This window comes from Papaver somniferum, chromosome 6 (assembly GCF_003573695.1).
Source record: "Papaver somniferum cultivar HN1 chromosome 6, ASM357369v1, whole genome shotgun sequence".
Lineage (NCBI taxonomy): Eukaryota > Viridiplantae > Streptophyta > Magnoliopsida > Ranunculales > Papaveraceae > Papaver > Papaver somniferum.
The window spans coordinates 130,516,414-130,543,988 of NC_039363.1; the positions used below are offsets into that span (position 1 = coordinate 130,516,414).

The window sequence follows — 27,575 nt, forward strand, 5'->3', positions numbered from 1 at the left end:
CTGGAGAGAGTGTTGAAGCGGCTTCTTCTTCAGTTTTATTTCCCCTTGCGAATTACATGCTTCCTGATTGACCGTCTCTCTTGTGTTGAAGAAATCCTTGACTGACGGTGAGGAACTTCATGCTGAGCCTCAGTCCCCAAGCGTGATTTTTATGGTTCTATCTTGTATGGTCGGTGGGTTTACCATAATAAATATATCGCCATCTTTCCTCCGTGGCTCTATTACTTCTCCATGGGAAAATAAAATATGCAGAAGTTCGGATTACCTCTGTCCGTAGAGGTTGTTGCTATGGTGAAGCTCGGGATGGTATCAACAAACGAGCAACAACGGTTCTTGGCAGCGGCTGTGATCAGAAAAGACTGGCAGGGAGAGGTGTGATATCTACGGGCACGAACTTGGCAGTCTTCATATAGTGGTAGATCTTGTCTCGTTATTAGAGGGAGAAGCTAATGATGGATCCGGTGGCTTCCTTGATGTTTCCTCATGGAAAGGAAAAGAGAGAGACAGTCCCCTGCCCACGAGTATCCACTGAGCCTTCGACTTGATAGATGTTGTCACGCTAGGTTCATGAGGCCGTATTTACGTCTGCGTTGCGTTTCATAGACGTCCAGGAATATCGTTGGTCTTTGACAATACATCTGCTCTCTTGAGTATATCCTCATCTTTGGACATCTAGGAATCATAATGATAGCGTGCTTGCATCTCTCTAAATTCAGCATTTTTGAGATGGGTAGTGCTAAGCAGTCCCCAGTCGCACTCCTTTGCCATTATCATCTTTGGATCGTGTCTTTGAGGAGTAAGGAGGTTCCTTTATGCGAATGACTTAACTAATAGGTTCTTTAAATATGATGAAGCTCTTGACATGGAGAGTCTGTATGTACCTCTTAAGTCCCAGGTGCAATCTCCTTTGGTAACACAACTACTTCTTCTACGGGAGACGAAATTCTGAAAACGTCTCTCATCGATGTTGTTGCTATCGAACCAGATATGGAATATCTTGGATGTTGTTTTATCATTGTGTCAGTCGTTCATGGGATACTGGAGTTAGAGTTGGCGATTTTGGACGCACAGGATGTTGTATCTCGGTGGTTTTCCTCTTGTTGCTTCAACGAAACTGCTTACAGAAGGCTGGAGGTTGTATTGCATGTTGGTGAGGTGTATGCTTTCACGAACATCATGAGGCTCTTCATTACTGGCAAGCTTGTTCTTTCTAGCATGGCAGGTGTTGTCGCAGCTGAGCGTTTAGCAGCTTCACGGAGTTCAGAGGATGTCTGAAAGCAGGTTCTTCGACAAAGCACGATAGACAGGTACCATCCTATTGATGCGTAATTACACCACTTATTGTTCAGTCACATTTGGATGTTCGCTGTTTGCTGAAGCATTCCTCTTAAGTCTGACAGAGTGATTCGCCCAAGCTGCGGATTCTTTCTCAACACGATGATGCGAGCATCGTTATCTTCTTGAGGCTGCTCCTTTAAGGTGTCGGCTCCAGTAGATCTGAAGATGTCCTGAGATTTCTCTTGTCTGGGTTGACATAATAGGCGAACCCCTTTATGATAATTTGAAGATGCGTCAAGCCTCCTTTGTTATTGTAGACGTACAAATCTTCGGAATTACGCCATGTTCTGGATTTACACGTTTTGCTGGTAAAGTGATACCGGATGCTCCTGACCATAAATTGGTAGCAGTGTTGGAATAGAGATAGACCTTTTCTTGTGTGATCTCTGCAGACTCCATTGGTGTTAAGATTTGTTGTCGACTATCTCCATACTGGAACAACGGCTACGCGAACCTTCACTTCATCTTCTCGGGTGTGGATCCTTTGAGGAATTTCTGGCTTGCTCCATACAAAACTTTTGGTGTTGAAAAAAAGGCGGTTGCTCCATTCGGAATCTCGAGAGAATCCGTTGCGTTCTTCTAAGTAGTAGTCGCGTCTTCTTGTGTCTCCAAGCGGCTTTCTGGTCCTTTCATCTGGGAGATTTACTGGTGCTTAGTTATCCAAGGCATTTCCGGGAGCATTGTTTGAAAAAAAAATTTTGTGAAGCTTCTAAACGAATGGAACACCGGAATTGAAATTGGTTGTTGAACCTGAATTGAATTTAATGATTGAATTGGATCTAAGATCCACCCTTTTGAAATTGTAAAAACTGGAATGAATACTGAGGATCTGATTTTGCAACCGAGAGATCAATCTCCCACTGTGGTCGCCAGTTGTTTATGGGTGAAAACTGTTTCTGCTGGTTTTGGTAAATTTAGGTGTGTGTGTGTGGAAGAGAAACGAATCTAAACCCTAAACAAATGCACTGAACGAGAATACTTTAAATTCGAGAGATCAGTCTGTACAATTCTGGCCTAATACTAGTAGAAAAATTGACATTGATGACATTTCAAAACTGTCATGGTATCAATTTTATGACTGTTGGGGTGAAATACGAAAGTGTCACCAAAGCCAGTGTCACCGTAGAGGTGATCACAGTCGTATGCGTCAAAAATAATTTCACTTTCTCACTTCAACTAGATGTAAATATAGTATGTGATAAGAAAGAGTTCGTTCCCACAGAGAGGCTTTTGTTGTTAAACAATTTCAGTTTCTTAGTAACCAAGGGGGGGTTTTGATTTTATCAAAGCAATAAAAATGAGTTGAAAGTAAATGAAATAAATGGAATAATCAATAAGGAGGAGATATTGATCATGGGATAGTATCATTCACAAACATGTATTTTCATCAATGACTAAAATTGATATTTTAATCTCTCATTTATTAAAAGTCCTAGGATACCTTGACCGCAAGAATATCCGGCTAATTCTCTGATTTCATCACAACCACATTAAAAGATGCATATGTGAATTCTACATAGAAAGCAACCTAAAGTGTAAAAGCACAATTAAGTTTAAATCCCTAAGAGCAATAAGTTTTATAGAATAAGACTAATCAAAGCAATCGAACGTGTAAAAGCACTAATTCGATTTAACGAAGGTTATGATTCATATGTGACTAGTAGGATATATCACAACAAGTACTACTCACATTTATGCTACTTGTAATCAGGAATTTATCACTTTTTCGTATAATAAAACCTAATCTAGCAGTAGATATGAAGACCAATCTAATTGATTCCGGACTCAATCAAACTAGCACTCAAATCATGCAACAATAAAGTTGAGACAAAACTAATCCATTGATTTAAATATCATGCTTAAGAAATCAACTTTTATCCCATAACCAATAACTGTGTTTAGTTACTCATAATAATAGAGTTCATCATAATCATTTTCATAAAATAATGAGATGAAAAATAAAACGAAAATCAAACCCTAGTAGAATCGCCTCTCTCCTCCAAAACTATACGTCCTCCTTAAGTTGTAGAAGACTTGTTCTTTTTGTATCCCTATTGTTTCCCCAAAACTCGGTCATAACTTCCAAAGTCAGGCTATATCACACGCAATTCTTCGCTAGCTCGTCAAAGACTGAGCCTATCTGGCCCATACTAATGACCACCATTCAGGCCTTAATCAAAGCCCATTAAGCCCATAACTTGCTATGCTTGTCAGTCTTGTAAAACTGACAAGTAACTCCATCCCATCCAGCAACATTATCCTAATCACTTGCAATTCTCAAGAACCCCAAATTTTCACTGCAAGTCATTTCCTAAACATTCATCTACTTTTTTCAATTTACTGCTGCAACTTCACTCAGCACCATTGAGCAGTAACACTTCCTTGAAGCAGTACTACTAGTTCATATCATGCTACATAGTCTTCTCTGATGTAGCCTCACAAATTACCAAACTCTAGCCAATTCAGTTCAGCTCAATTGCTGCAATTCATACATTTCAAAACCACACAAGTCATCAGCTGCAATCAATTCCAGTTTCTCAATCTTTCTTGTTCATCTGCAACTGCAGCTGCTTCTTGTCTCCATTGTCAGCACCACCATGTACTTCTCCTGCAGTTCACACAACTCTACCCTGTAATCTCTGGCAGATCCCATGTCTCAGCACCACCTTGTTCCTGCCTGAACCTCAGACTCATGTCTTCTGAAGCTTAAAATCCCATCTGCTCATTCAACTCCAGCTGCAACACTTGCACAACTCACTGTAACTCAGATTTACATGGCAGTTCAAACTCACTTGTGAGTTCGCCATCGCCCGCAGTTTCATACCATTATTTCCTCTGCTTGCTTCCATCTCAACTTTGCTCCTGCAACACAACCCTGCTCAGCGCATCAGCCGCCACTGCCGGTTCCATTCCATTGCAGACTCTCCACTTTCTCAACTGCAGTTGCACCAGTTTCAGTTGCTCCTCCTTACTGCCATTGCAGTTGCACCTGCAACTCCTTCATTACTGTCACTGCTCAACCAACACCATCAGCTCTGCATTGCATCTAGCTCACTGCATCATTCTAGCTTCCCATTTTTTTTTCTTAAGAGAAGAGATGATGAAGAAGTTGCGGCCAAAGCGAAGAACCGTCCAATCACAGTTGTTATGTATACTTATTTGTTTCTTTCAATTTTTTTTTATAGATTCCAAGGGCTTTTAGTATTGCAGGTGTTGATCTTTGCAGATTCTAGTTGGTTCTGATTGAGATATTTCTTTGGTTAAACTAAAGAGTATACCGATTTATTTTGCAGAAGTGGTGAATACTATTGAAAGGTCGGAACGTCAATACATCATAAACTGTACCTGCTCAACAAACACAGATTAAGGTTTGTCTCTTGATTCACAGGTTAAGGTTTTGTTGAGCTGAAATGGTTTTGGAATCACTCATGGAGGTTGTCGATGTGTTGAGCAGGTACAGTTTAACCTGTGAATCAAGAGACAAACACAGATCAAGTTCAACCAATAATTCCACCAAAATCTTCTCAATGTCAGTTCATCCGTTCTTCTCTCGATCTGAACCCTAACATCACACAAACCCCTACAGGCTTCATTTTCTCATCTCATTCCTTGCAGCTCAATTTCATTCAACTCCTTTGGTTTCCAACCATTCCGACACAAACCCTTGTTATCAGTTCCAGCAACACATTCTGCAACAACCCATCTTCCTTGTACAACTGCAGAAATCAATTCTTCCTTCCTTTCAGAACAATCATCATCTTCATAACACTTGAACCTAACTCTAATTTCTTCAGCTGAGTTCTCGATTGAGAGTTCAAATTCAACAAAACCCTAATTCAGCTTCATGTCTGCAACTGTAATTCCCAGTACCACCTACAATATAGCACATCCAACCAACAATAACTTGAACTCAGAAACCCATGTTCAATTCAAGCATCAATTCCTTGTATTTCATCAGCAGATCTTTTCTATCTTGAATTTCTTTCATCTTGTTCATCACTGCTACTTCAAGTGCAGAAAACCCATCACAGCATCAGATCCATGGCAGCAGCAGAATTTCTTCATCTCTTCTTCTCGGTTTATCTCAGCCGCAACCGTCTTCTCTGAATTTCAGGTGGAGTAAGAAAGAGAGGAAGTAAGGCAATGATAAGAGAATTATTGCTCTCTGATTTTTAGGGTAGCTGTAGGAACCAAAACTGCTATCGGCACCCCACTTTAGTGGTTAAGGGGTAATCAGCTCACACACGGCCTGTCGGTTCCACAGAACCGACAACCTAGTTCTCTGTTCGACTGTCAGCTATGGGAAACTGGCGGTTCATTCTCCACCTCTTCCTTGCGCAACCTAGTCTGCTCCAAGTATGAGTCGCCTGTGAATTAACCTTTTTGCCCTTTACGCTCCAAATGGAAGATTTCTCCTTCTTTTGCTCCCAATGACTCTATTGCACCTAATAAACTCAAACTCACACATAAGATACATGATCACAAGAAAAATAGCGAAGAAAGCATAAATTATAGATATAAATGAAGGTGTTTATAACACCTATCAAATTCCCCCATACTTAGACTTTGCTAGTCCTCGAGAAAATCACACAAAACTTATTCTAAAGGATACATACAACTCCATCTCATGAGGGTTTACTAGAGATATACCCAGAAAACCTACTTTTCCAACTTACTAGTTCTCTGAAATGATATCATCCAATGCGCTAAGAAGACATAGAGATTCTGCACACTAGTCATAAGAAGTTAGACACATATATGAACACAAGCTCATCCTTAAAAGTTGAGAGAGAAATAACCATCCCTTCTCGAAAGAAATTCGGCTTCGAAGTGATCGAAAGTCTCGACTCTTCCTCACATAAAAGGGTTTTATGAAGTTGCTCTCAATAATGAATAGATTTTTATGGGTCACACATGTGTCCAAGTAGGAATGAAGAGAGAATCCTGCGACACGTTGAATAGTAGGAAGGCAAAACCTTCCGAATTGTTTTGAAAACCCACATCTTTTATTCATTTTGAAAACCCATTTTTCTGACGATATCTAAGAAAGGAAATCAACCACTTAACGAAGGTGGGAATATGCTTACTTACCTCGTTATCCGTTCGGCGTGCAGTTAGCACCACTCTCATAGCATCCATAGAAACGTCTTCGGTCTTCAACTTTTGATGATGAAATCTTGAGCTTTGTAGAATCTTGATAATGTAACTCTTTTTCTTCAATTCCTTGCTGCTTGAAACTTCATTATGGATATTTCTTCTTCCATTGGCTTTATTGAAATAATATAAAACTAAAAACGAACTATACAAACCAAAATATGATACAATGGATTTTTCTTGTCTCTCTTTTTTTTTAAAATGCAAGATAAATAAAGTAAATACAAAATGAAAACAAATAAAATATTTAAACTAATGATGAACCTAATAAAATTTTCTCTTTTCTTTTTTTTTTTCTTTTGACAAGGGACCTAGCATAATGATGACCATATCCCAAGTTTTTTTTTGAGACAAGAGAAAATAAAATACAAACTAACAAATAAGAATAAAATAAAAATACAAGTACAAAGGCCATGGTGTAATTACTTTACCGCTCAATTCTTCACAACTTGTATGTCTCGATATCATAAACTTCTTGAATTTTCATCTTGATAATCTTCACTCTTGTACAATAGTCTTCAACTTGTAAAAATTCTGCTCCTTGTCTTGTTGCTTTACTTGAATCTGAAATCTGCTCATTTCTGTACTGTTGCTTGTAAACCTTGAACGACTTCAACTTTCCTTCAAATTTGTGATGCTCCCCTTGTTGATGATGATGGTGTTTCTATGGACCTGTTGGTGTAGAGAGAGATAAAGTGGATGGTGCTAACTGCGAAAAAGATTACAAGTGGTATGTAAGTTAGCAATTCGATGTCACCATCATGATTGATAAAATAGCACTCAAGAGATCAAAATAGTGCTTCTATTGGTGGGAGGTTGGGTAGCTCACCATTCTACCCGGAGTTTACGTACGGTGACACACACTCTAAAAGCACATATTTAGACACGTACAAAGAAGTGAAGGTCGGTGCCTCTCATGATGTAACATAGGTAGTCTCCACTATAGGGGACCACAACTCTACTACCGAATTCAGTCTGCACCTCATTTTCCACTGGCATGGTTAAATCCAACTTTAACTCTCATACAAGTAAGAAACCCGATCATGTTCTCTGTCATCTCTAAGTTCAGTCACTTTTATGAGAATCTCGATGTCATCTTAACGACATGTATACTATGTGACTCTAAACTAACCACAAGTTGGAGTTTTTTATTCACTATTTTACACAAAAGTTGAAAATTTCATGAAAAATTTACAATGCAAATGCTTAACCACTCCCCCACACTTAAACTTTACATTGTCCTCAATGTAAATTGATTCATCCAAAGTAAGTCAAGATAGGAAATCCTACATGATAATGTGACAAGAAATCAGAAAAAGTAAATGCAAGACAAGAAAAAGCTAAAAACAAACAAGAACATAAAATACAAATAAGATAAGAAATACTCATCCCATGGGTGGCCTCCCATGTATCGCTTGGTTTAAAGTCGTCAGCCCAACTATCTCCTTGATTTCCACGACTCCTCCAGAGGGAGTACTTCCACAAGATTATCTCCTTCCACAACTTCCGAAGAGAAGTTCTCATAGTATGGTTTCAACCGGTGCCCATTTACTTTAAGCTCATTACCTGTAGCTAAACTACGAATTTCTACTGCACCATGAGAAAACACATTAGTCACAATAAAAGGTACAATCCAACGTGACCTTAATTTACCCGGAAATAATTGCAAGCGAGAATTAAACAAAAGCACTTTCTGTCCAATGCAGAATTGTTTATTTGTGATCATACTATCATGAAATGCTTTCGTCTTTTCCTTGTAAATACGTGAGCTTTCAAATGCATCATTACGAATCTCTTCTAGCTCTTGGAGTTGCAACTTCCTTTGATTTCCAGCACCATCCAACTCCATATTGCATTGCTTAATAGCCCAAAACGCCTTATGCTCAATTTCAATGGGTAAGTGACAAGGTTTACTGTAAACAAGCCTAAATGGAGACATCCCAATAGGTGTCTTGTATGCGGTTCTATAAACCCGCAAAACATCATTGAGTCTCGAACTATAATCCTTCCTTGTTGGATTCACCGTCTTCTCTAGGATAGACTTCACTTCTCGGTTGGAAACCTCGGCTTGTCCATTTGATTGGGGGGTGGTATGGTGTTGCAATCCTATGCAACACATTGTACTTCTTTAACAAGTTTTGCAAGAACCTGTTTTTGAAGTGTGAACCCCCATCGCCAATTATGGCTCTTGGAATTCCAAACCTTGCAAAAATATTAGCTTGCACAAAATATGAAACCACTTTAGAATCATTAGTAGGGGTGGCCTTAGCTTCCACCCATTTCGAGACATAATCAACGGCAAGCAAGATAAAATAATTCCCATTAGATTTGACAAAATGGCCCATAAAATCAATTCCCCGTACATCAAAAACCTCAACAAATTGTATAATAGTTTGTGGCATTTGATTTCGGGCACCTAGATTGCCTGTTTTTTGGCACCTATCACATGTAATAAAAAATTCATATGCATCCTTAAACAAAGTTGGCCAATAGAAACCACATTCTAGTACCTTGAGAGCGTTTCTCTTGCTCCCAAAGTGTCCTCCACAAGCATAGGAGTGACAAAAAGACAAGATAGAATTAAATTCAGATTCGGGAACGCACCTTCGTAATACTTGGTCACTACCTTGTTTCCATAAATATGGATCATCCCATATGTATTGGTTACTTAACCTTTTGAGTTTGTCCCTCGCAGCACGAGACAAGTTCTTTGGGATTTGTTTAGACACCAAGTAATTGACAATATCGGCATACCATGGTTCTCCAAAGGTAATTGAGAAAAGTTTCTCATCCGGGAAACTTTCACGCAATGGGATAGCTTTCTTGTCCACAGCAAGACGGATCAAGTGATCCGCAACGCTATTCTCAATTTCTTTCTTGTCCTTGATTTCAATATTGAACTCTTGCAAGAGTAGAATCCATCGTATGAGCCTCGGTTTCGCTTCTTTCTTCATTAGCAAGTACCTAAGTGTTGCATGATCAGAAAAGACAACAACTTTTGTACCAATTAGATAAGACCGAAACTTTTCCAAAGCAAAAAACAATAGCTAACAACTCTTTTTCAGTGGTTGTGTAGTTTTGTTGGGCCTCATTTAACGTTCTAGAAGCATAATAAATAGCATGAGGTATCTTCCCTACACGTTTCCCAAGCACCGCACCAACCGCGTAGTCATTTGCATCACACATGAGCTCAAAAGGCTTGCTCCAATCCGGTGGTTTAATGATAGGGGCTGAAATCAAAAGTTCTTTCAAACGATTGAATGCCTCCATAAACTTTTCATCAAAGTTAAAAACCACATCTTTTTGCAATAAGTTGCAAAGTGGTGATTCTATCTTGGAAAAATCCTTGATAAATCTACGATAAAAACCTGCATGACCAAGAAAAGAGTGTATCTCCCTCACCGTAGTGGTAGGATTTAAAGCACGAATAAGGTCTATCTTAGATTTATCGACTTCCAAGCCTTTAGAAGATATTATATGGCCTAAAACTATGCCATGAGTTACCATGAAATGGCACTTCTCCCAATTCAGCACAAGGTTTGTTTCAACACATCGTTCAAGGATTAATGATAAATTGTTCAAGCAAAGGTCAAATGAATCACCAAAGACACTAAAGTCGTCCATGAATACTTCAATGATGTTTTCAACATATTCTAAAAAAATACTTACCATACACCTTTGAAAGGTAGCTGGAGCATTGCACAAGCCAAAAGGCATCCTTCTATAAGCAAAAGTATCGAAAGGACAAGTGAAAGTGGTTTTCTCTTGATCCTCCGGTGCTATCACAATCTGATTGTAACCTGAATAACCATCAAGGAAGCAATAGTAAGAGCGTCCAGCTAAACGTTCAAGCATTTGATTAATAAAAGGCAATGGAAAATGATCCTTCCTAGTGGTGGCATTCAATTTTATGTAATCAATACAAACCCTCCAACCAGTTTGCACACGAGTTGGGTCAAGTTCATCTTATCATTCTCCACCACCGTCACGCCTGATTTCTTTGGTACTACTTGTACCGGGCTCACCCACTTGCTATCGGATATGAGGTAGATAATGATAGACACATTTTTGTGTCCCATTTATCTCGATTCTATATATTGTTAGGGATCATTTTTGTACTTAGTATGGTGTTTTATTTATTTGTAGGTATTTTTGGCCAATAAACATTTTTGGAAAAAATTGGCTCGAAAAGTTGTCGGAAAGCACCCGGAGGACACTTGCTATTCGGACCCCCGGTTTGGATAAGGGGCACCCCAGGACACCCCTTAAGGCAGCTGCTAAATGCACCCCTACTCTGGATAGGGGGCGACTCCCTTTTTCTTCATCGTTCAAACACAATTTTGGCGGGAAACTATTTTATTACCTGCGTGAGTTTGGGAGCATCAGTTGGACGTGAAATAACGAGATTCAATGCCTGATTTTTGTTGGGCTGGACTTCCTAGAGCATAACAGGGTCGGTATATGTGATTGGATCGAATGAATTGGGTTAGATCGACCGAGAGAAGGAAACAGAGGTGTTGTGGTCATGGGTTGCTGTTGGAATATTTTTCGATAATTCAGGGAGATTAAAGGCTAGAAAAGCTTCCCCAACATTCGTAGTTATCTAAAAAAGAGTTTGGAAGTATTAGGAGAGGTGAAATACGCTTGAAGAGAGTTTGGCAGAAAGAAAACTCCGAAACTTGTTGTGGAGATAAAACAAGATTTTGGGGGAGATTTAATCGAGTTGTGGCCTATAAAAGGAGAGGGGATAAGTCATATAGGAGGTAAGAAGCCTTTCAGAGAATTTTAGAACACCACAGAGCTCCAGAGATCGAGTTGCGGGAAAATACCTTATTCTGTTGTTGCTGCTGAAGAGGAAGAACACGAAAAACATTGACGCACAAGCAACTGTCACAGCAAACTATCGTTGTTTCACAGCAGTACCTATGTGTCGTTCATCACAGCGGTTGCATTAGGTCTTTAGCTACTATTTCTCCCTGTAACAGTGATTCTGCAATACCAACAAACTGTTGCGAATCGTCTGTATTATCACTTTTCATCTTTTTAATCATCTTTTGAGCCATAAACAAATATTTTGAGATCATGATTAATATGAGGAGCTAAACCCCATTGCTGAGGCGATAGAGGAAGCTATTTTTCCAACAAGAAGTGGTACAATCTATTTTATTTAATTTATTGCAATTATTATTATGATTATTTTCCTTGAACTATTATTGAATATGATTTTTATTTGAGTGATTGTGATCTATTTTGATGGAGTATGCTTAGTTTATAGACTCTTGATGCTTCATACTTGGTATTTACAATTATTACTTTTGAAAATCTATTAGTTGCAACATTTTAGAATCAAATTAAACGAGAAAATTGCATAAATATAAATATTTGGACCAAATCACTTTGAACCTGGAAAATAGTGGAATCTTAGCCTCGGTGTTCTTTTAATATTGATACCAACTTTGTCAGTGTTTGTTATAATTATTAGCGAGTTTTCTATTTAGTTTTGAATTTAAGTCTAAAGTTATCCTGCACAAGTTCGAGAATCGAATCACTTTTTATCACTATCTACAAATCACATCAATTTTTGGCGCCGCCGACGGGGACTTGTTTATAGGGTTTTAGATTTATTTTTTTATTTTATTTTTTTATTATTATTTTTGTTCTTTTTTATGTTTTTGGATATTTATCTTGTGTCTACAGGTTCTGGATCATAAAGAAAATTGAGCCAAAGAGTTAGGTGATTTCATAAAGACTTGGAGTTAAAGATTAAAGCAAAAAGAACAGAAAAGAAGACAATTTTATTTTAGATAATTTTAGTTTAGGGTTTGTTTATTTTCTTTTAGAAAAAAAACTATACTAGGGTTTATTATTTTTGTAATTTTTCTTTTCTTTTTGGACTTTTGGACTTCGGGACATTATTTTTTTTATTACCCTATGGAAGGGTACTTTAAATATAAACTGTTTGCAGAGAAGGAGGATAATTACGATATTGTCTCTGCACCTTGGGTTCGTACACTTGACATCGGAGTCAGTGGCCCGAGTTGACTACAACCGATTCATCCCCCGTCTGGTACGGGAGGTAAGTTTGTCGAAACACTCGCGAATACCCTGTCAGCGAGTTACTGGACTCCTTCGTATGCATATATGTTGAGGACTGAATATGGACATTTATTTTTCTAGTAAAGGGCAAGGCCTGGCCATACAAGATAAGGGTTCGGATTTCATCACCGTTCTCTTCTTGCCCGCTTTAGGAACACGTAACCTACGCGAACCTAAGCCTAAATTTTTTACTAGAACGAGACCGATAGGGTAACGAGCTTAACAGGAAAGTCATTCGAAAAATATTGGTTACTCTTTTAAGCATGCTTGACGGTTTCTGTAAGTTGAATGCGTGACTGCGCCGCCTTGTAATACCGGTGAGGCCTTGGGTATCAAAGCTCCACCGAGCTTCCCTCGCCTCTATTCAACTTACTTTAACTCGAATTGATTCCGGAGGGGTTTGCTTAAATTGTAACAAATTCCCGTTCAAAGGATTAGAAACTGGTCTAGAAACAATCTAAGTGGAGTCATCATGCTTTTTGTTTGCTAGAAATCAATAGGTTTGATTTGGTTGAGTCGGCCTTGATCTGTGTTTGCTTACCCTTCCAATTTAGAAAATTCTATTGTATGTCTGAACGTAAAAGATACGCACTAGGTAGATTTGTTAAAGAGAAATCTAGTAGTTCTAAGCGTCTCGATTACCTTAATCTAGAGAGTACGACTTTTGAAGAGTTTGTTTTTGAACGTCCTTTGACTGAGGAGAGAATCCTTGTTGCTCCGATAGCGCCAGAAATGGCAACTTTGAAAGCTTTGTTGAATCGAAATAGGACTACTCGTCCCTCATATATCAGGTTAGGTGAGACGGAAGCAACTTATGAACTTAAACCTGGGACCTTACAGCTGCTCCCAATCTTTTAGGGAAAAGAAAATGAAAACCCCTATTTCCATGTTAGGGACTTTGAGGAAATTTGTAGTACCCTCAGGATTAGAAACCTAGATGAATGCTTTGAAACTTAGGTTATTCCCCTTTTCCCCTGAAAGATAATAAAGCTAAATCGTGGCTATATAGTTTGGCTTCCGGGTCAATCGAAACGTATGAACAACTTACATCTGCCTTTTTGAACAAGTTTTTCCCTAGGCACAAAACATCGTCTATTAGGACGCAAATCTGCACGTTTTCTCAACAGAGGGAGAAACTTTGTATAGGTATTTGGAAAGGTTCAATGATTTATTAGCCCAATGTCCTCATCATGGTTTAGAGAAGGTTAGGTTAGTTCAGATCCTTTATGAGGGTTTAGATTATCCCACACAACCACAGTAGAATCTATGTGTACTGGTGGATTTGAGAACCAAACAGTTGATGACGCGATGACATATTTGCATGAAGTCGCCGAAAAGACCCAACAATGGGAAAGTAGTAGGGGACCCCAGAAAACAATTCTTCTCGGCAGAGGAAACGTTAATAGGGTAGAAGGAGGCTATGAATCAGATGCCAAAATTGGTTCTATAGCGAAAAGGTTAGAAGCTTTAGAAGTGGGTAACACTAGTGGTAGATTGGAGCCTTTTTGGGAAGGCCAGAATAATGAAGAGCAAGCCAATGCTCTATATAATAACACTAGGTTTGATAATCGTCAGAAGTTTGACCCATATTCAGAAACCTATAATCCTGGTTGGAGAAACCATCCGAACTTTTCATGGTCTAAGGGCCAGAGTCAGGGTCAGTCTAATAATTCTAATGCTCCCCAGGTTTTGGCTACACTAGGAATACATCAGGCCCAGAAAATAAAACGACTAGCTTAGAGGAATCTATTAAGATGTTAGCAAAAACTCAGGAAATGTTAGCACAGAGCCATGTTAGTTTTCAACAGGAAACCAAGCAGAATTTTCAAACTAATGCTCAGAGCCTTGCTAAGTTAGAACTTCAAGTCGGCCAAATAGCTAAGACCTTAAGTGAGAGAGATAATGGTAGGTTCCCTAGTCAGACTAATCCCAATCCTAGAGGAGTTCATGAAGTAGGTACAAAACCATCGAATCAATTGAATGCTATTAGAACCCTTAGGAGTGGTAGAATAGTAGACAATCAGGTAACCATGCCCGATAGTGAACATACTGTAGTTCACCCCTCAGGACACTAGCTAAGGAAACTGATAAAATTTCTGATGATGCCAACTCAGTTCCTGAGAGGTCTGATTCTGTGCCTAGAGCCCCATTTCCTCAGCTATTAGTACCAACAAAGAAGGAATCGAACTTTAATGACATATTGGAGGTTTTTAAGCAAGTTACCATAAACCTTCCTTTATTAGATGCAATTAGGCAAATTCCTGCTTATGCCAAGTTCCTTAAGGATATGTGTACGCGAAAGCGAAAACGTCCATAAGAAAGCCTTTTTAGCTAGTCACGTAAGTTCAATTATTCAAAACACTACAACTCCAAAGTACAAAGACCCAGGTTCCCCTACCATTGCTTGTACAATAGGTAAACCCGGGTAGAAAAAGCTTTACTTGACTTAGGAGCCAGTGTGAACCTACTTCCGTACCATGTGTACTTACAGCTAGGACTTGGTGAAATGAAACCTACTCAGATAACACTGCAGTTAGCTGATAGGTCTGTTAAAATTCCTCGAGGTGTTATTGAGGATGTCCTTATTGAGGTCGACAAGTTTATCTATCCAGTGGATTTCGTGGTCCTAGATACTCAACCTGTCCCTGACCCAGAGAACCAGATACCTGTGATTTTAGGTCGCCCGTTTTTAGCTACGTCGAATGCGATCATTAACTGTCGAAATGGTGTGATGAATTTATCTTTTGGTAATATGACTATAGAGATGAACATTTTTAATGTCAGTAAGCTACCTTATGAGCTAGATGACACATGTGTTGAAGAGGTGAACATGATAGAAGCCTTAGTTCAGAAGTCATTACCAAACATTTTATTTGAAGACCCATTAGAAAGTTGTCTATCCCATTTTGGTTTAGATTTTGATGACGATAGCACTATTGAACAAGTGAATGCTCTATTAGATTCTACCCTGTGTTAGACACTGATAGATGGAAAGCTAGGTTCGAACCGTTACCAGTTTCTGAGACTACCCTAATTCCTTCTTTAGAAGCCCCCAAAGTTGGACCTTAAACCACTACCCGATACTCTAAGTATGTGTTTTTAGGCCCATCTGAGACTTTACCTGTGATTGTAGCTTCCGATTTGGATAGTGATCAGGAAAGTAGAGTAAAAGTACTTCAAGACAATAAGGAAGCTTTAGGGTGGACTATAGCAGACATTAAGGGTATAAGTCCTACTGTGTGTATGCATCAGATTCATTTAGAGGAAGACTCCAAACCTTCTAGGGAGATGCAACGTCGACTGAACCCTAACATGAAAGAGGTAGTTCGAAAAGAGGTGCTTAAGTTGTTAGATGCGGGTATTATTTACCCAATTTCAGACAGTAAGTGGGTCAGCCCTGTTCAGGTTGTCCCCAAGAAATCAGGTATCACTGTAGTCCAGAATGATAATAATGAATTAATCCCAACCCGAGTGACCACGGGATGGCGTGTGTGTATTGACTATAGGAAATTGAACAAGGTCACAAGGAAGGATCACTTTCCCCTTCCTTTTATCGACCAATGCTAGAGAGATTAGCTGGACATAGTCACTATTGCTTCTTAGATGGCTACTCCGGTTATAATCAGATCGTTATTGCCCCAGAAGACCAAGAGAAAACCACTTTTACCTGTCCCTTTGGTACCTTTGCGTATAGACGCATGCCTTTCGGGTTATGTAATGCCCCTGCGACTTTTCAGCGTTGTATGATGAGCATATTTTATGATGGTAGAACGGTTTTTAGAGGTCTTTATGGATGATTTTTCAGTATTTGGTTCATCTTTTGATGAGTGCTTGCATCATTTGACATTAGTGTTGACTAGGTGTAAGGAAAAGAATTTAGTGCTTAATTGGGAAAAATGCCATTTCATGGTTGAATCAGGAATTGTCTTAGGGCACATCGTTTCTTCAAAGGGTATAGAGGTAGACAAAGCCAAAATTGACCTTATTAAGACTCTACAGGTCCCAAAAACCGTAAAAGATATTAGGTCATTCTTAGGGCATGCAGGTTTTTACCGTCGATTCATTAAGGATTTTAGCTTGATTTCTAGACCTCTTTGCAATTTGCTTGCAAAGATGTTAAGTTTGTCTTTGATGATGCTTGCTTAAAGGCTTTTGATAAGCTTAAAACTTTACTCACTACTGCCCCGATAGTCCAGGCACCTAACTGGAACCTACCCTTTGAAATTATGTGTGATGCTTCAGATTATGCTATAGGCGTTGTAGGTCAGCGAGAAAACAAATTACTCCATGTGATTTACTATGCTAGCAAAACTCTGAATGATGCCCAAATGAACTATACAACTACCGAGAAGGAATTGCTAGCCATCGTGTTTGCCTTGGATAAGTTTAGATCCTATTTATTAGGTTCTAAGATCGTAATCTATACTGATCATGCTGCTTTGAAATACCTTTTGTCTAAGAAGGATACCAAACCTAGATTGATTATATGGATCCTTTTGTTACAAGAATTTTGTCCAGACATTAGAGACAAAAAGGGTGCAGAGAATGTGGTAGCAGACCACTTGTCTAGGCTAGTTGTTAGTTCCCCTAATAATTCCCTTCCTATAAGGGATAGTTTTCCTGATGAACAATTGTTCTCTGTTTCCCAATCACCTTGGTATGCAAATATAGTGAATTATCTTGTTACTGGTCGAATGCCTCAACATTGGGGTAAGCAAGATCGTTCTAGGTTTTTAGCCGAGGTTAAGCATTTCTTTTGGGACGATCCTTATCTGTTTAAGTATTGTCCGGACCAGATTATTAGGAGATGTGTATCTGAGAGTGACCAGTCTAGTATTATCTCCTTTTGTCATGAACATGCATGTGGGGGTCATTTTAGTGCTAAGAAGACTGCTGCTAAGATTTTGCAGTGTGGATTTTACTGGCCTTCGTTGTTTAAAGATTCCCATAGTCATTGTGTTTCTTGTGAGCGTTGCCAGAAGTTAGGAACCATTTCCCGTAGAAATATGATGCCTTTGAACCCTATTTTAGTGATTGAGGTCTTTGATGTGTGGGGCATTGATTTTATGGGTCCATTTCCTATTTCGTTTGGTTATCTTTACATACTTGTCGTGTAGACTATGTGTCTAAGTGGGTTGAGGCGGTTCCGTGTAAAACAAATGACCACAGGGTCGTAGTCCAGTTTTTGAAAGAGAATATACTTACACGTTTTGGTACGCCGCGAGTATAATTAGTGATGGAGGTTCACACTTTTGTAATAGACCGTTTGCTCTTTTAATGAAACAATACGGTATTACCCATAAAGTAGCAACCCCATATCACCCTCAGACTAGTGGTCAGGTAGAGGTTTCCAATAGGGAAATTAAACGTATTCTAGAGAAAACAGTTAATCCAAATAGGAAAGACTGGTCGTCGAGGCTTACTGATGCCTTATGGGCTTACCGTACTGCGTTTAAGACACCCATTGGAATGTCACCTTATCGTTTAGTATTTGGAAAGGCATGTCACCTGCCTGTTGAGTTAGAGCATCGAGCCTATTGGGCTATTAAGAACTTAAACTTTTCACTTGACAAGGCAGGAGCTCAAAGAAAGCTCCATCTCAATAAGTTGGACGAGATTCGTAGAGATGCATACGATAGTGCTAAGGAGTATAAGAACAAAATGAAACTTGTGCATGATAGGAATATTTTACGAAAGTCATTTTCTCAAGGTCAAAAAGTTCTTCTATATGACACTCGGTTGCATCTATTCCTCGGGAAGTTGCGCTCTCTATGGACCGGTCCTTTTGTGGTCCGTATTGTTTTTTCTCATGGTGTTGTTGATATTGAGACACCAGATGGTAGTAGTTCTTCGAAGGTTAACGATCAACGATTGAAGCCCTTTATAGAGCCTTTTCCTACAGGTGATGTTGAGGAGGTCCCTCTGGAGGACCCTGTTTACCTTGATTGACCATCGAGGCGATTTTGTATGTTGTATATTATTTTTGTAGGTTTTTGGTTACACTTCACCAAGGTACTATCTTTTCGACTTATCTCTTTACTATTTGCTCATGTTACTTATATTTTTGGTATTGTTCTTTAATTAGAAATATTGAGGACAATGTTAGATTTAAGTTTGGGGGTGGGGTAGAACTTTTTGTTACCTTTTCGTTGCAATAAATAAACTCCAGAGCCTAGAAATTTATCCTTATTAAGGATGGCACTATCCAATCTAAGTGGATAGAAGCATTTTGGTTGTAGGAGTTGAGGGACCAATCTGATTAGATGGAAACATTTAAAGAGTTTATTCATAAAAGCACAGAGCTCAGGTGTTAGAAATAACATGGTAGTTTCGCCATATCTCATTGAGTCCTTTTCACTTCTATTTTTATTTTTTTATTTTTAAAATATGTTTCTCTAAGTGATTAGGTGGGGCTCACGATTCAAGTTGTTACCATTGCTAGGGTAAAATAGAGTGATTGAGATAGCCATAAAAAAAAAGTCAAAAAAAAGTCAAAAAAAAAAGTCAAAAAAAGAAAAAAAGAAAAGAAATTGAGACCAGACCATCAGACCAACTGGAATAAATTCAATAAAGTCGACCACTGGAACCCTTGTATATGCCAGTTGTGTTGACCTAGAGTTAGGATTATCGACCACTGGTACCCTTGTATATGCCAGTGTGTTTATATTAGTCAGACCGGTATCTCATCCATTAGGATAGGTTCATTATGGCAGTGGCCTTCAGACAGATATGAGAAACACCGTTCACCTTAGTCAATATCAAAACTATTTATGTTTTTCTATATCCATCTTCTTAATCTATCCATGTGATTTGTTTGATTCTGAGTTTGGACGCGACTATCTGAGTAGAGCTCTGTCACTTTATATGAATTTTAGTATGCTTGAGTGCGAACTCGTGTACAACAATTGGAATTTCGCATCAGGGTACTTCCTCCTGTAGTCAATAAGTATGCCAACCAAGGAGATTCTTTAGTGCCTTCCAAGGTTCTTTGTAGATAGCTAGGGTCTGGAGTATAAAGGTTTTGCGGGTATACCTCTGGTAAGCCCTCCGGAGACAACACTCAGCCACTAGAGACACCTAAGGGTTTAAAGGCTTATTGCATACGCTAAATGCAATCGACGATGCCTGCGACAGTGAGTTAGGATTTTATTTTTATTTTATTTTTGCTCGAGGACTAGTAAATAATAGGTTTGGGGGTATTTGATAGACACATTTTTGTGTCCGATTTGTCTCGGTTCTATATATTGTTAGGGCTCATTTTTGTACTTATTATGGTGTTTTATTTATTTGTAGGTATTTTTGGCCAATAAACATTTTTGGAAAAAATTGGCTCGAAAAGTTGTCGGAAAGCACCCGGAGGACACTTGATATTCGGACCCCAGGTTTGGATAAGGGGCACCCCAGGACACCCCTTAAGGCAGCTGCTAAAGGCACCCCTACTCTGGATAGGGGCGCCCCCCTTTTTCTTCATCGTTCAAACACAATTTTGGCGAGAAACTATATTATTACCTGCGTGAATTTGGGAGCATCAGTTGGACGTGAAATAACGAGATTCAATGGCTGATTTTTGTTGGGCTGGACTTCCTAGAGCATAACAGGGTCGGTATATGTGATTGGGTCGAATGAATTGGGTTAGATCGACCGGGAGAAGGAAACAGAGGTGTTGTGGTCACGGGTTGCTGTTGGAATATTTTTCGATAATTTAGGGAGATTAAAGGCTAGAAAAGCTTCCCCAATATTCGTAGTTATCTAATAAAGAGTTTGTAAGTATTGGGAAAGGTCAAATACGCGTGAAGAGAGTTTGGCAGAAAGAAAAATCTGAAACTTGATGTAGAGATAAACCAAGATTTTTGGGGACATTTAATCGAGCTGTGGCCTATAAAAGGAGAGGGGATAAGTCATATAGGAGGTACGAAGCCTTTCAGAGAAGTTTAGAACACCACAGAGCTCCAGAGATCGAGTTGCAGGAAAATACCTTATTCTGCTGCTGCTGCTGAAGAGGAAGAACACGAAGAACATTGACGAACAAGCAACTGTCGCAGCAAACTATCGTTGTTTCACAGCAGTTTCTATGTGTCGTTCATCACAGCGGTTGCATTAGGTCTTTAGCTACTATTTCTCCCTGTAACAGTGATTCTGCAACACCAACAAACTGTTGCGAATCGTCTGTATTATCACTTTTCATCTTTTTAATCATCTTTTGAGCCATAAACAAATATTTTGAGATCAATATTAATATGAGGAGTTAAACCCCATTGCTGAAGTGATAGAGGAAGCTATTAAAAAGTGGTACAATCTATTTTATTTAATTTATTGCAATTATTATTATGATTATTTGCCTTGAACTATTATTGAATATGATTTTTATTTGAGTGATTGTGATCTATTTTGATGGAGTATGCTTAGTTTATAGACTCTTGATGCTTCATACTTGGTATTTACAATTATTACTTTTGAAAATCTATTAGTTGCAACATTTTAGAATCAAATTAAACGAGAAAATTGCATGAATATAAATATTTGGACCAAATCACTTTGAACCTGAAAAATAGTGGAATATTAGCCTCAGTGTTCTTTTAATATTGATACCAACTTTGTCAGTGTTTTTTATAATTATTAGCGAGTTTTCTATTTAGTTTTGAATTTAAGTCTAAAGTTATCCTTCACAAGTTCGAGAATTGAATCACTTTTTACCACTATCTACAAATCACATCAGATAACACCCACGTCCAAAAGCTTGAGTATCTCCTTTTTCACAACTTCCATCATGGGGGGTGGGGGGGGGGGGGGTTCAAACGACGTTGCGCTTCTCTTGTAGGCTTTGCATCATCCTCCAAACGGATTTTTTGCATACATACGACAGGGCTTATACCCTTGATATCAGCAATTGTCCATCATATGGCCGTCTTATACTTCCTTAGCACCCTAAGAAGTTTTTGCTCCTGTAATTCACTAAGCTCGTTAGTAACAATCACATGTAAATATTCATTGTCACCTAAGTACAAGTACTTTAGGTGACTTGTGAGAGGTTTCAATTCTAACTTTGGAGATTTAACAATAGATGGTATAAGTTTTTCATCATTGCAAGGTAAAGAAGCATATGAAATATTCTTAAGGAAAGATTTTTCCGGTAACGAGTTAAGAGAACCAATGGTTTCTTTAATCTCGTCACCATACTCCAAACTATCATCAAAGGGTGTAGTGAGCACGGTTTCCAAAGTATCAACACCATTCAACTCAAACATTTGTTGCGCCAACGTATCCATCACATCAATGGAGAAACAAGAGTGGACATCGCTAGGATATCTTATTGTCTCGAAAATGTTGAAACGTATTGTTTCTCCATCAAACTCCATAGTTAGCATTCCCTTGTCCACATCAATAATGGTTTTCGCCGTTTTCATGAAGAGATGCCCAAGTAACAATGGAAGAGACGAGTCCGGTGAGCCTTCATTCATCTCTAACACACAAAAGTCAGCTGGAAATACAAATTAATTAACCTGCACAAGAACATCCTCAACAATACCCATTGCGTAGACATTAGAGCAATCGGTTAATTGCAACACAATTACAGTTTTTTTAAGAGGACCTAACTCAAGTGAATTATGCATAGATGCAGGCATAACATTTACGGATGCACCTAAATCCAACATAGCTTTGTTAAAAGTAGTGTTACCAATCTTGACTGGAATGTCAAAGCTACCTGGATCCTTGCATTTCAGTGGGAGTTTGTGTTGTAAGATTGCCGAAGCATTCTCCCCCACACTTAACACTTCATTTCCTTTGAGACTTTTCTTATTGGAACACAAATCCTTCAAAACCTTTGCATACTTTGGCATTTGCTTTATAGCATCTATGAGCGGTATGTTCACATGAATCTTCCTGAGAACGTCTAAAATCTGCTTTTCTAGTTCCTCCATCTTGGACTTTGCAAATCTGCGAGGAAAAGGTAAAGGGGGAACATAAGCAGGAATATGAGTTTTAGAGTTAGGAATAGGTACCTCGGGAGTTTGGGGAATTTCATCCCTCTTTTCCTCCAAAATCGGCTCCATGGGGACTTCTTCTTTACCCAAATCAGTAACTTCGGGTTGCACAAGTTGTGTACCACTTATCAATGTAATAGCATTGACACCCTCTTTTGGGTTAATAGGTTGAGAAGGGAGTTTCCCACTATTTTGTGCTTTCAATTTGTTTATCTCACTCGCCATGGTGCCCATTTGTGTCTGCAACTCCTTGATAGCACTCTTGGTCTCTTGTTGGCTTTCTTGAAACATAGTACCAATGCCCTTCATCATTGCTTGAAGCTTTTCATCGATACCGGAATCTTGACTTTGTGTTGGATGTTGTTGCGGTCGATGAAATTGTTGTTGTTGTGGTTGGAATCCACTCGGACGGTTGAAATTAGGTTGTTGAACCGCACCTTTGTTGTTGGCATAGCTAAAACTGGGGTGATCTCTCCATCCCGGATTGTATGTATTAGAGTAGGGATCATACCGTCTTTGCTGATTTGGAAAGACCGCACTAGCTTGCTCCAACTCTCCATCATGTGAAGGTAAAATAACTGCATCCATATTTTGCATCATTAACTCCATATTATCCATCCTTTGATCACAGCGTGATGACGAATCATTAACTTCATGCACTCGCCTAACCATTGAGTCACCTCTTGTGTAGAATTATTGCGAGTTCGCAGCCATGCTTTCAATCAACTCGGTAGCTTGGGCCACCGTCTTGTTCACTAGTGCACCACCACCCGCAGCATCAAGAAGATATCGATCACTTGGTTGGAGATCTTCTTATAAGTATTGTATTATCATCACGTCACTAAATTGGTGGTGAGGGCAGCTTGCCACCAATCTCTTATACCGTTCCCAACATTCATACAATGACTCCCCATCTCTTTGTTGTATACCACAAATCTCCTTACAAATTTTAGTAGATTTTGATGCAGGGAAGTACCTCTGTAAGAAAAGTTTCTTCAACCCGTTCCATGTAGTGACACTCCCGGATGGCAAGTAGTACAACCATTTCTTATCATTGTCCGCCAAAGAGAATGGAAAAGCTTTTAACATTGCACCATCTGCATTAGTCTCCGATGGAAGCATAGCCATGATAACGTTATGGAAATCCATGAGATGCTTGTTTGGATCTTCATTTACCATGCCATGAAACTTCGGCAACTCTCTAATCAACCCCGGCTTGATCTCGAAGGTTTAGTTTGTTTGAATACACCACTGTTGTACATCAAGCCTATGAGAAGCTAAGTCCTTGAGTGTACGATTTGCATCACGCATTGTTTCTTCTTCTTCAACTAGTGGTTCTTCTACGAATGAAACCTCTTGTTCTTCTTCTTGATGAAGAATTTCGTCTTCTACCTCCAACTCTTGTTCTTCCGTTGTATCTTGCCTTGGTTGGAGTATTGTGCCTTTTCGAGTAGCTATCTTGCACCTTGCGTAGTTCCAATCTTTAGAAGCCAGGGATTAGGTACCTGAAAACAATTCTCGCAAACAAGTGAGAAACAAGACAAATAACGAAAAACAAAGATAAAGGCAGAAATAGTAAAAATAAGAAACTAAAACTAACTAACAAGCTGTATGTCTCCCCGGCAACGGCGCCAAAATTTGATTGCAGTCGTATGCTTCAAAAATAATTTCACTTTCTCACTTTAACTAGATGTAAATATAGTATGTGATAAGAAAGAGTTCGTTCTCACGGAGAGGCTTTTATTGTTAAACAATTTCAGTTTCTTAGTAACCAAGAGGGGGTTTTGATTTTATCAAAGCAATAAAAATAAATTGAAAGAAAATGAAATAAATGGAATAATCAATAAGGAGGAGATATTGATCATGGGATAGTATCATTCACAAACATGTATTTTCATCAATGACTAGAATTGATATTTTAATCTCTCATTTATTAAAAGTCATAGGATACCTTGATCGCAAGAATATCCCGCTAATTCCCTGATTTCATCACAACCACAATAAAAGATGCATATGTGAATTCTACCTAGAAAGCAACCTAAAGTGTAAAACCATAATTAAGTTTAACTCCCTAAGAGCAATAAGTTTTATGGAATAAGACTAACCAACGCAACCGAACGTGTAAAAGCACTAATCCGATTTAACGAAGGTTATGATTCATATGTGACTAGTAGGATATATCACAACAAGTACTACTCACATTTATGCTACTTGTAATCAGGAATTTATCACTTTTTCGTATAATAAAACCTAATCTAGCAGTAGATATGAAGACCAATCTAATTGATTCCGGACTCAATCAAACTAGCACTCAAATCATGCAACAATAAAGTTGAGACAAAACTAATCCATTGATTTAAATATCATGCTTGAAAAATCAACTTTTATCCCATAACTAATAATTGTGTTTAGTTACTCATAATAATGGAGTTCATCATAATCATTTTCATAAAACAACGAAATGAAAAATAAAACGAAAAGCAAACCCTAATAGAATCGCCGCTCTCCTCCAAAACTCCAAGTAGTAATACGTCCTCCTTAAGTTGTAGAAGACTTGTTCTTTTTGTATCCCTCTTGTTTCCCCAAAACTCGGTCATAACTTCCAAAGTCAGGCCATATCACACGCAATTCTTGTCTAGCTCGTCAAAGACTGAGCCTATCTGGCCCATACTAATGACCACCATTCAGGCCTTAATCAAAGCCCATTAAGCCCATAGCTTGCTATGCTTGTCAGTCTTGTAAAACTGACAAGTAACTCCATCCCATCCAGCAACATTATCCTAATCACTTGCAATTCTCAAGAACCCCAAATTTGCACTGCAAGTCATTTCCTAAACATTCATCTACTGTTTTCAATTTACTGCTGCAACTTCACTCAGCACCATTGAGCAGCAACACTTCCTTGAAGCAGTACTACTAGTTCATATCATGCTACATAGTCTTCTCTGCTGTAGCCTCACAAATTACCAAACTCTAGCCAATTCAGTTCATCTCAATTGCTGCAATTCATACATTTCAAAACCACACAAGTCATCAGCTGCAATCAATTCCAGTTTCTCAATCTTTCTTGTTCATCTGCAACTGCAGCTGCTTCTTGTCTCCATTGTCAGCACCACCATGTACTTCTCCTGCAGTTCACACAACTCTACCCTGTAATCCCTGGCAGATCCCATGTCTCAGCACCACCTTGTTCCGCCTGAACCTCAGACTCATGTCTTCTGTAGCTTAAAATCCCATCTGCTCATTCAACTCCAGCTGCAACACTTGCACAACTCACTGTAACTCAGATTTACATGGCAGTTCAAACTCACTTGCGAGTTCGCCATCGCCCGCAGTTTCATACCATTATTTCCTCTGCTTGCTTCCATCTCAACTCTGCTCCTGCAGCACAACCCTGCTCAGTGCATCAGCTGCCACTGCCAGTTCCATTCCATTGCAGACTCTCCACTTTCTCAACTGCAGTTGCACCAGTTTCAGTTGCTCCTCCTTACTGCAATTGCAGTTGCACCTGCAACTCCTTCATTACTGTCACTGATCAACCAACACCATCAGCTCTGCATTGCATCTAGCTCACTGCATCATTCTAGCTTCCCATTTCAAACCCATTGCAGCAACTCAGCTATAGCTTCATCACTCTTTCAAAGCAACAAATCTATCACCACTGCAATTCAGTAACTCCACCTGCAATTTCATATCACATCCATTCTTTTCTCTATGTAATCGCTTAAGCAATCATAAACTGGTGGCACTTCAGTTCATCTTCTGCAATCATAAACTGTACCTGCTCAACACATCGACAACCTCCATGAGTGATTCCAAAACCATTTCAGCTCAACAAAACCTTAACCTGTGAATCAAGAGACAAACACAGATCAAGTTCAACCAATAATTCCACCAAAATCTTCTCAATGTCAGTTCATCCGTTCTTCTCTCGATCTGAACCCTAACATCACACAAACCCCTACAGGCTTCATTTTCTCATCTCATTCCTTGCAGCTCAATTTCATTCAACTCCTTTGGTTTCCAACCATTCCGACACAAACCCTTGTTATCAGTTCCAGCAACACATTCTGCAACAACCCATCTTCCTTGTACAGCTGCAGAAATCAATTCTTCCTTCCTTTCAGAACAGTCATCATCTTCATAACACTTGAACCTAACTCTAATTTCTTCAGCTGAGTTCTCGATTGAGAGTTCAAATTCAACAAAACCCTAATTCAGCTTCATGTATGCAACTGTAATTCCCAGTACCACATACAATATAGCACATCCAACCAACAATAACTTGAACTCAGAAACCCATGTTCAATTCAAGCATCAATTCCTTGTATTTCATCAGCAGATCTTTTCTATCTTGAATTTCTTTCATCTTGTTCATCACTGCTACTTCAAGTGCAGAAAACCCATCACAGCATCAGATCCATGGCAGCAGCAGAATTTCTTCATCTCTTCTTCTCGGTTTATCTCAGCCGCAACCGTCTTCTCTGAATTTCAGGTGGAGTAAGAAAGAGAGGCAGTAAGGCAATGATAAGAGAATTATTGCTCTCTGATTTTTAGGGTAGGTATAGGAACCAAAACTGCTATCAGCACCCACTTTAGTGGTTAAGGGGTAACCAGCTCACACACTGCCTGTCGGTTCCACAGAACCGACAACCTAGTTCTCTGTTCGACTGTCAGCTATGGGAAACTGACAGTTCATTCTCCACCTCTTCCTTGCGCAACCTAGTCTGCTCAAAGTATGACTCGCTTGTGAATCAACCTTTTTGCCCTTCACGCTCCAAATGGAAGATTTCTCCTTCTTTTGCTCCCAATGACTCCATTGCACCGACTCAAACTCACACATAAGATACATGATTCACAAGAAAAATAGCAAAGAAAGCATAAACTATAGATATAAATGAAGGTGTTTATGACACATATCAAGGGGTCACTTGATAATGACAGTTCTGAACTGTCAGACAACCGTTACAAGATGTTTGTGGAAGTGTCATATAATGTTAAAAA

General features: G+C 39.0%; 1 protein-coding gene across 1 annotated transcript in view; it reads right to left on the reverse strand.

Moving 5' to 3' along the window:
* Nucleotides 1-23,699, reverse strand: part of LOC113291491 — a 32,246-nt gene extending 8,547 nt beyond the window's left edge. The window contains exon 1 of the mRNA XM_026541016.1: nucleotides 23,473-23,699. Coding sequence (XP_026396801.1) covers nucleotides 23,473-23,699 — 227 coding nt within the window. The remainder of the gene's footprint in view (nucleotides 1-23,472) is intronic.
* Nucleotides 23,700-27,575: the final 3,876 nt, after the last annotated feature.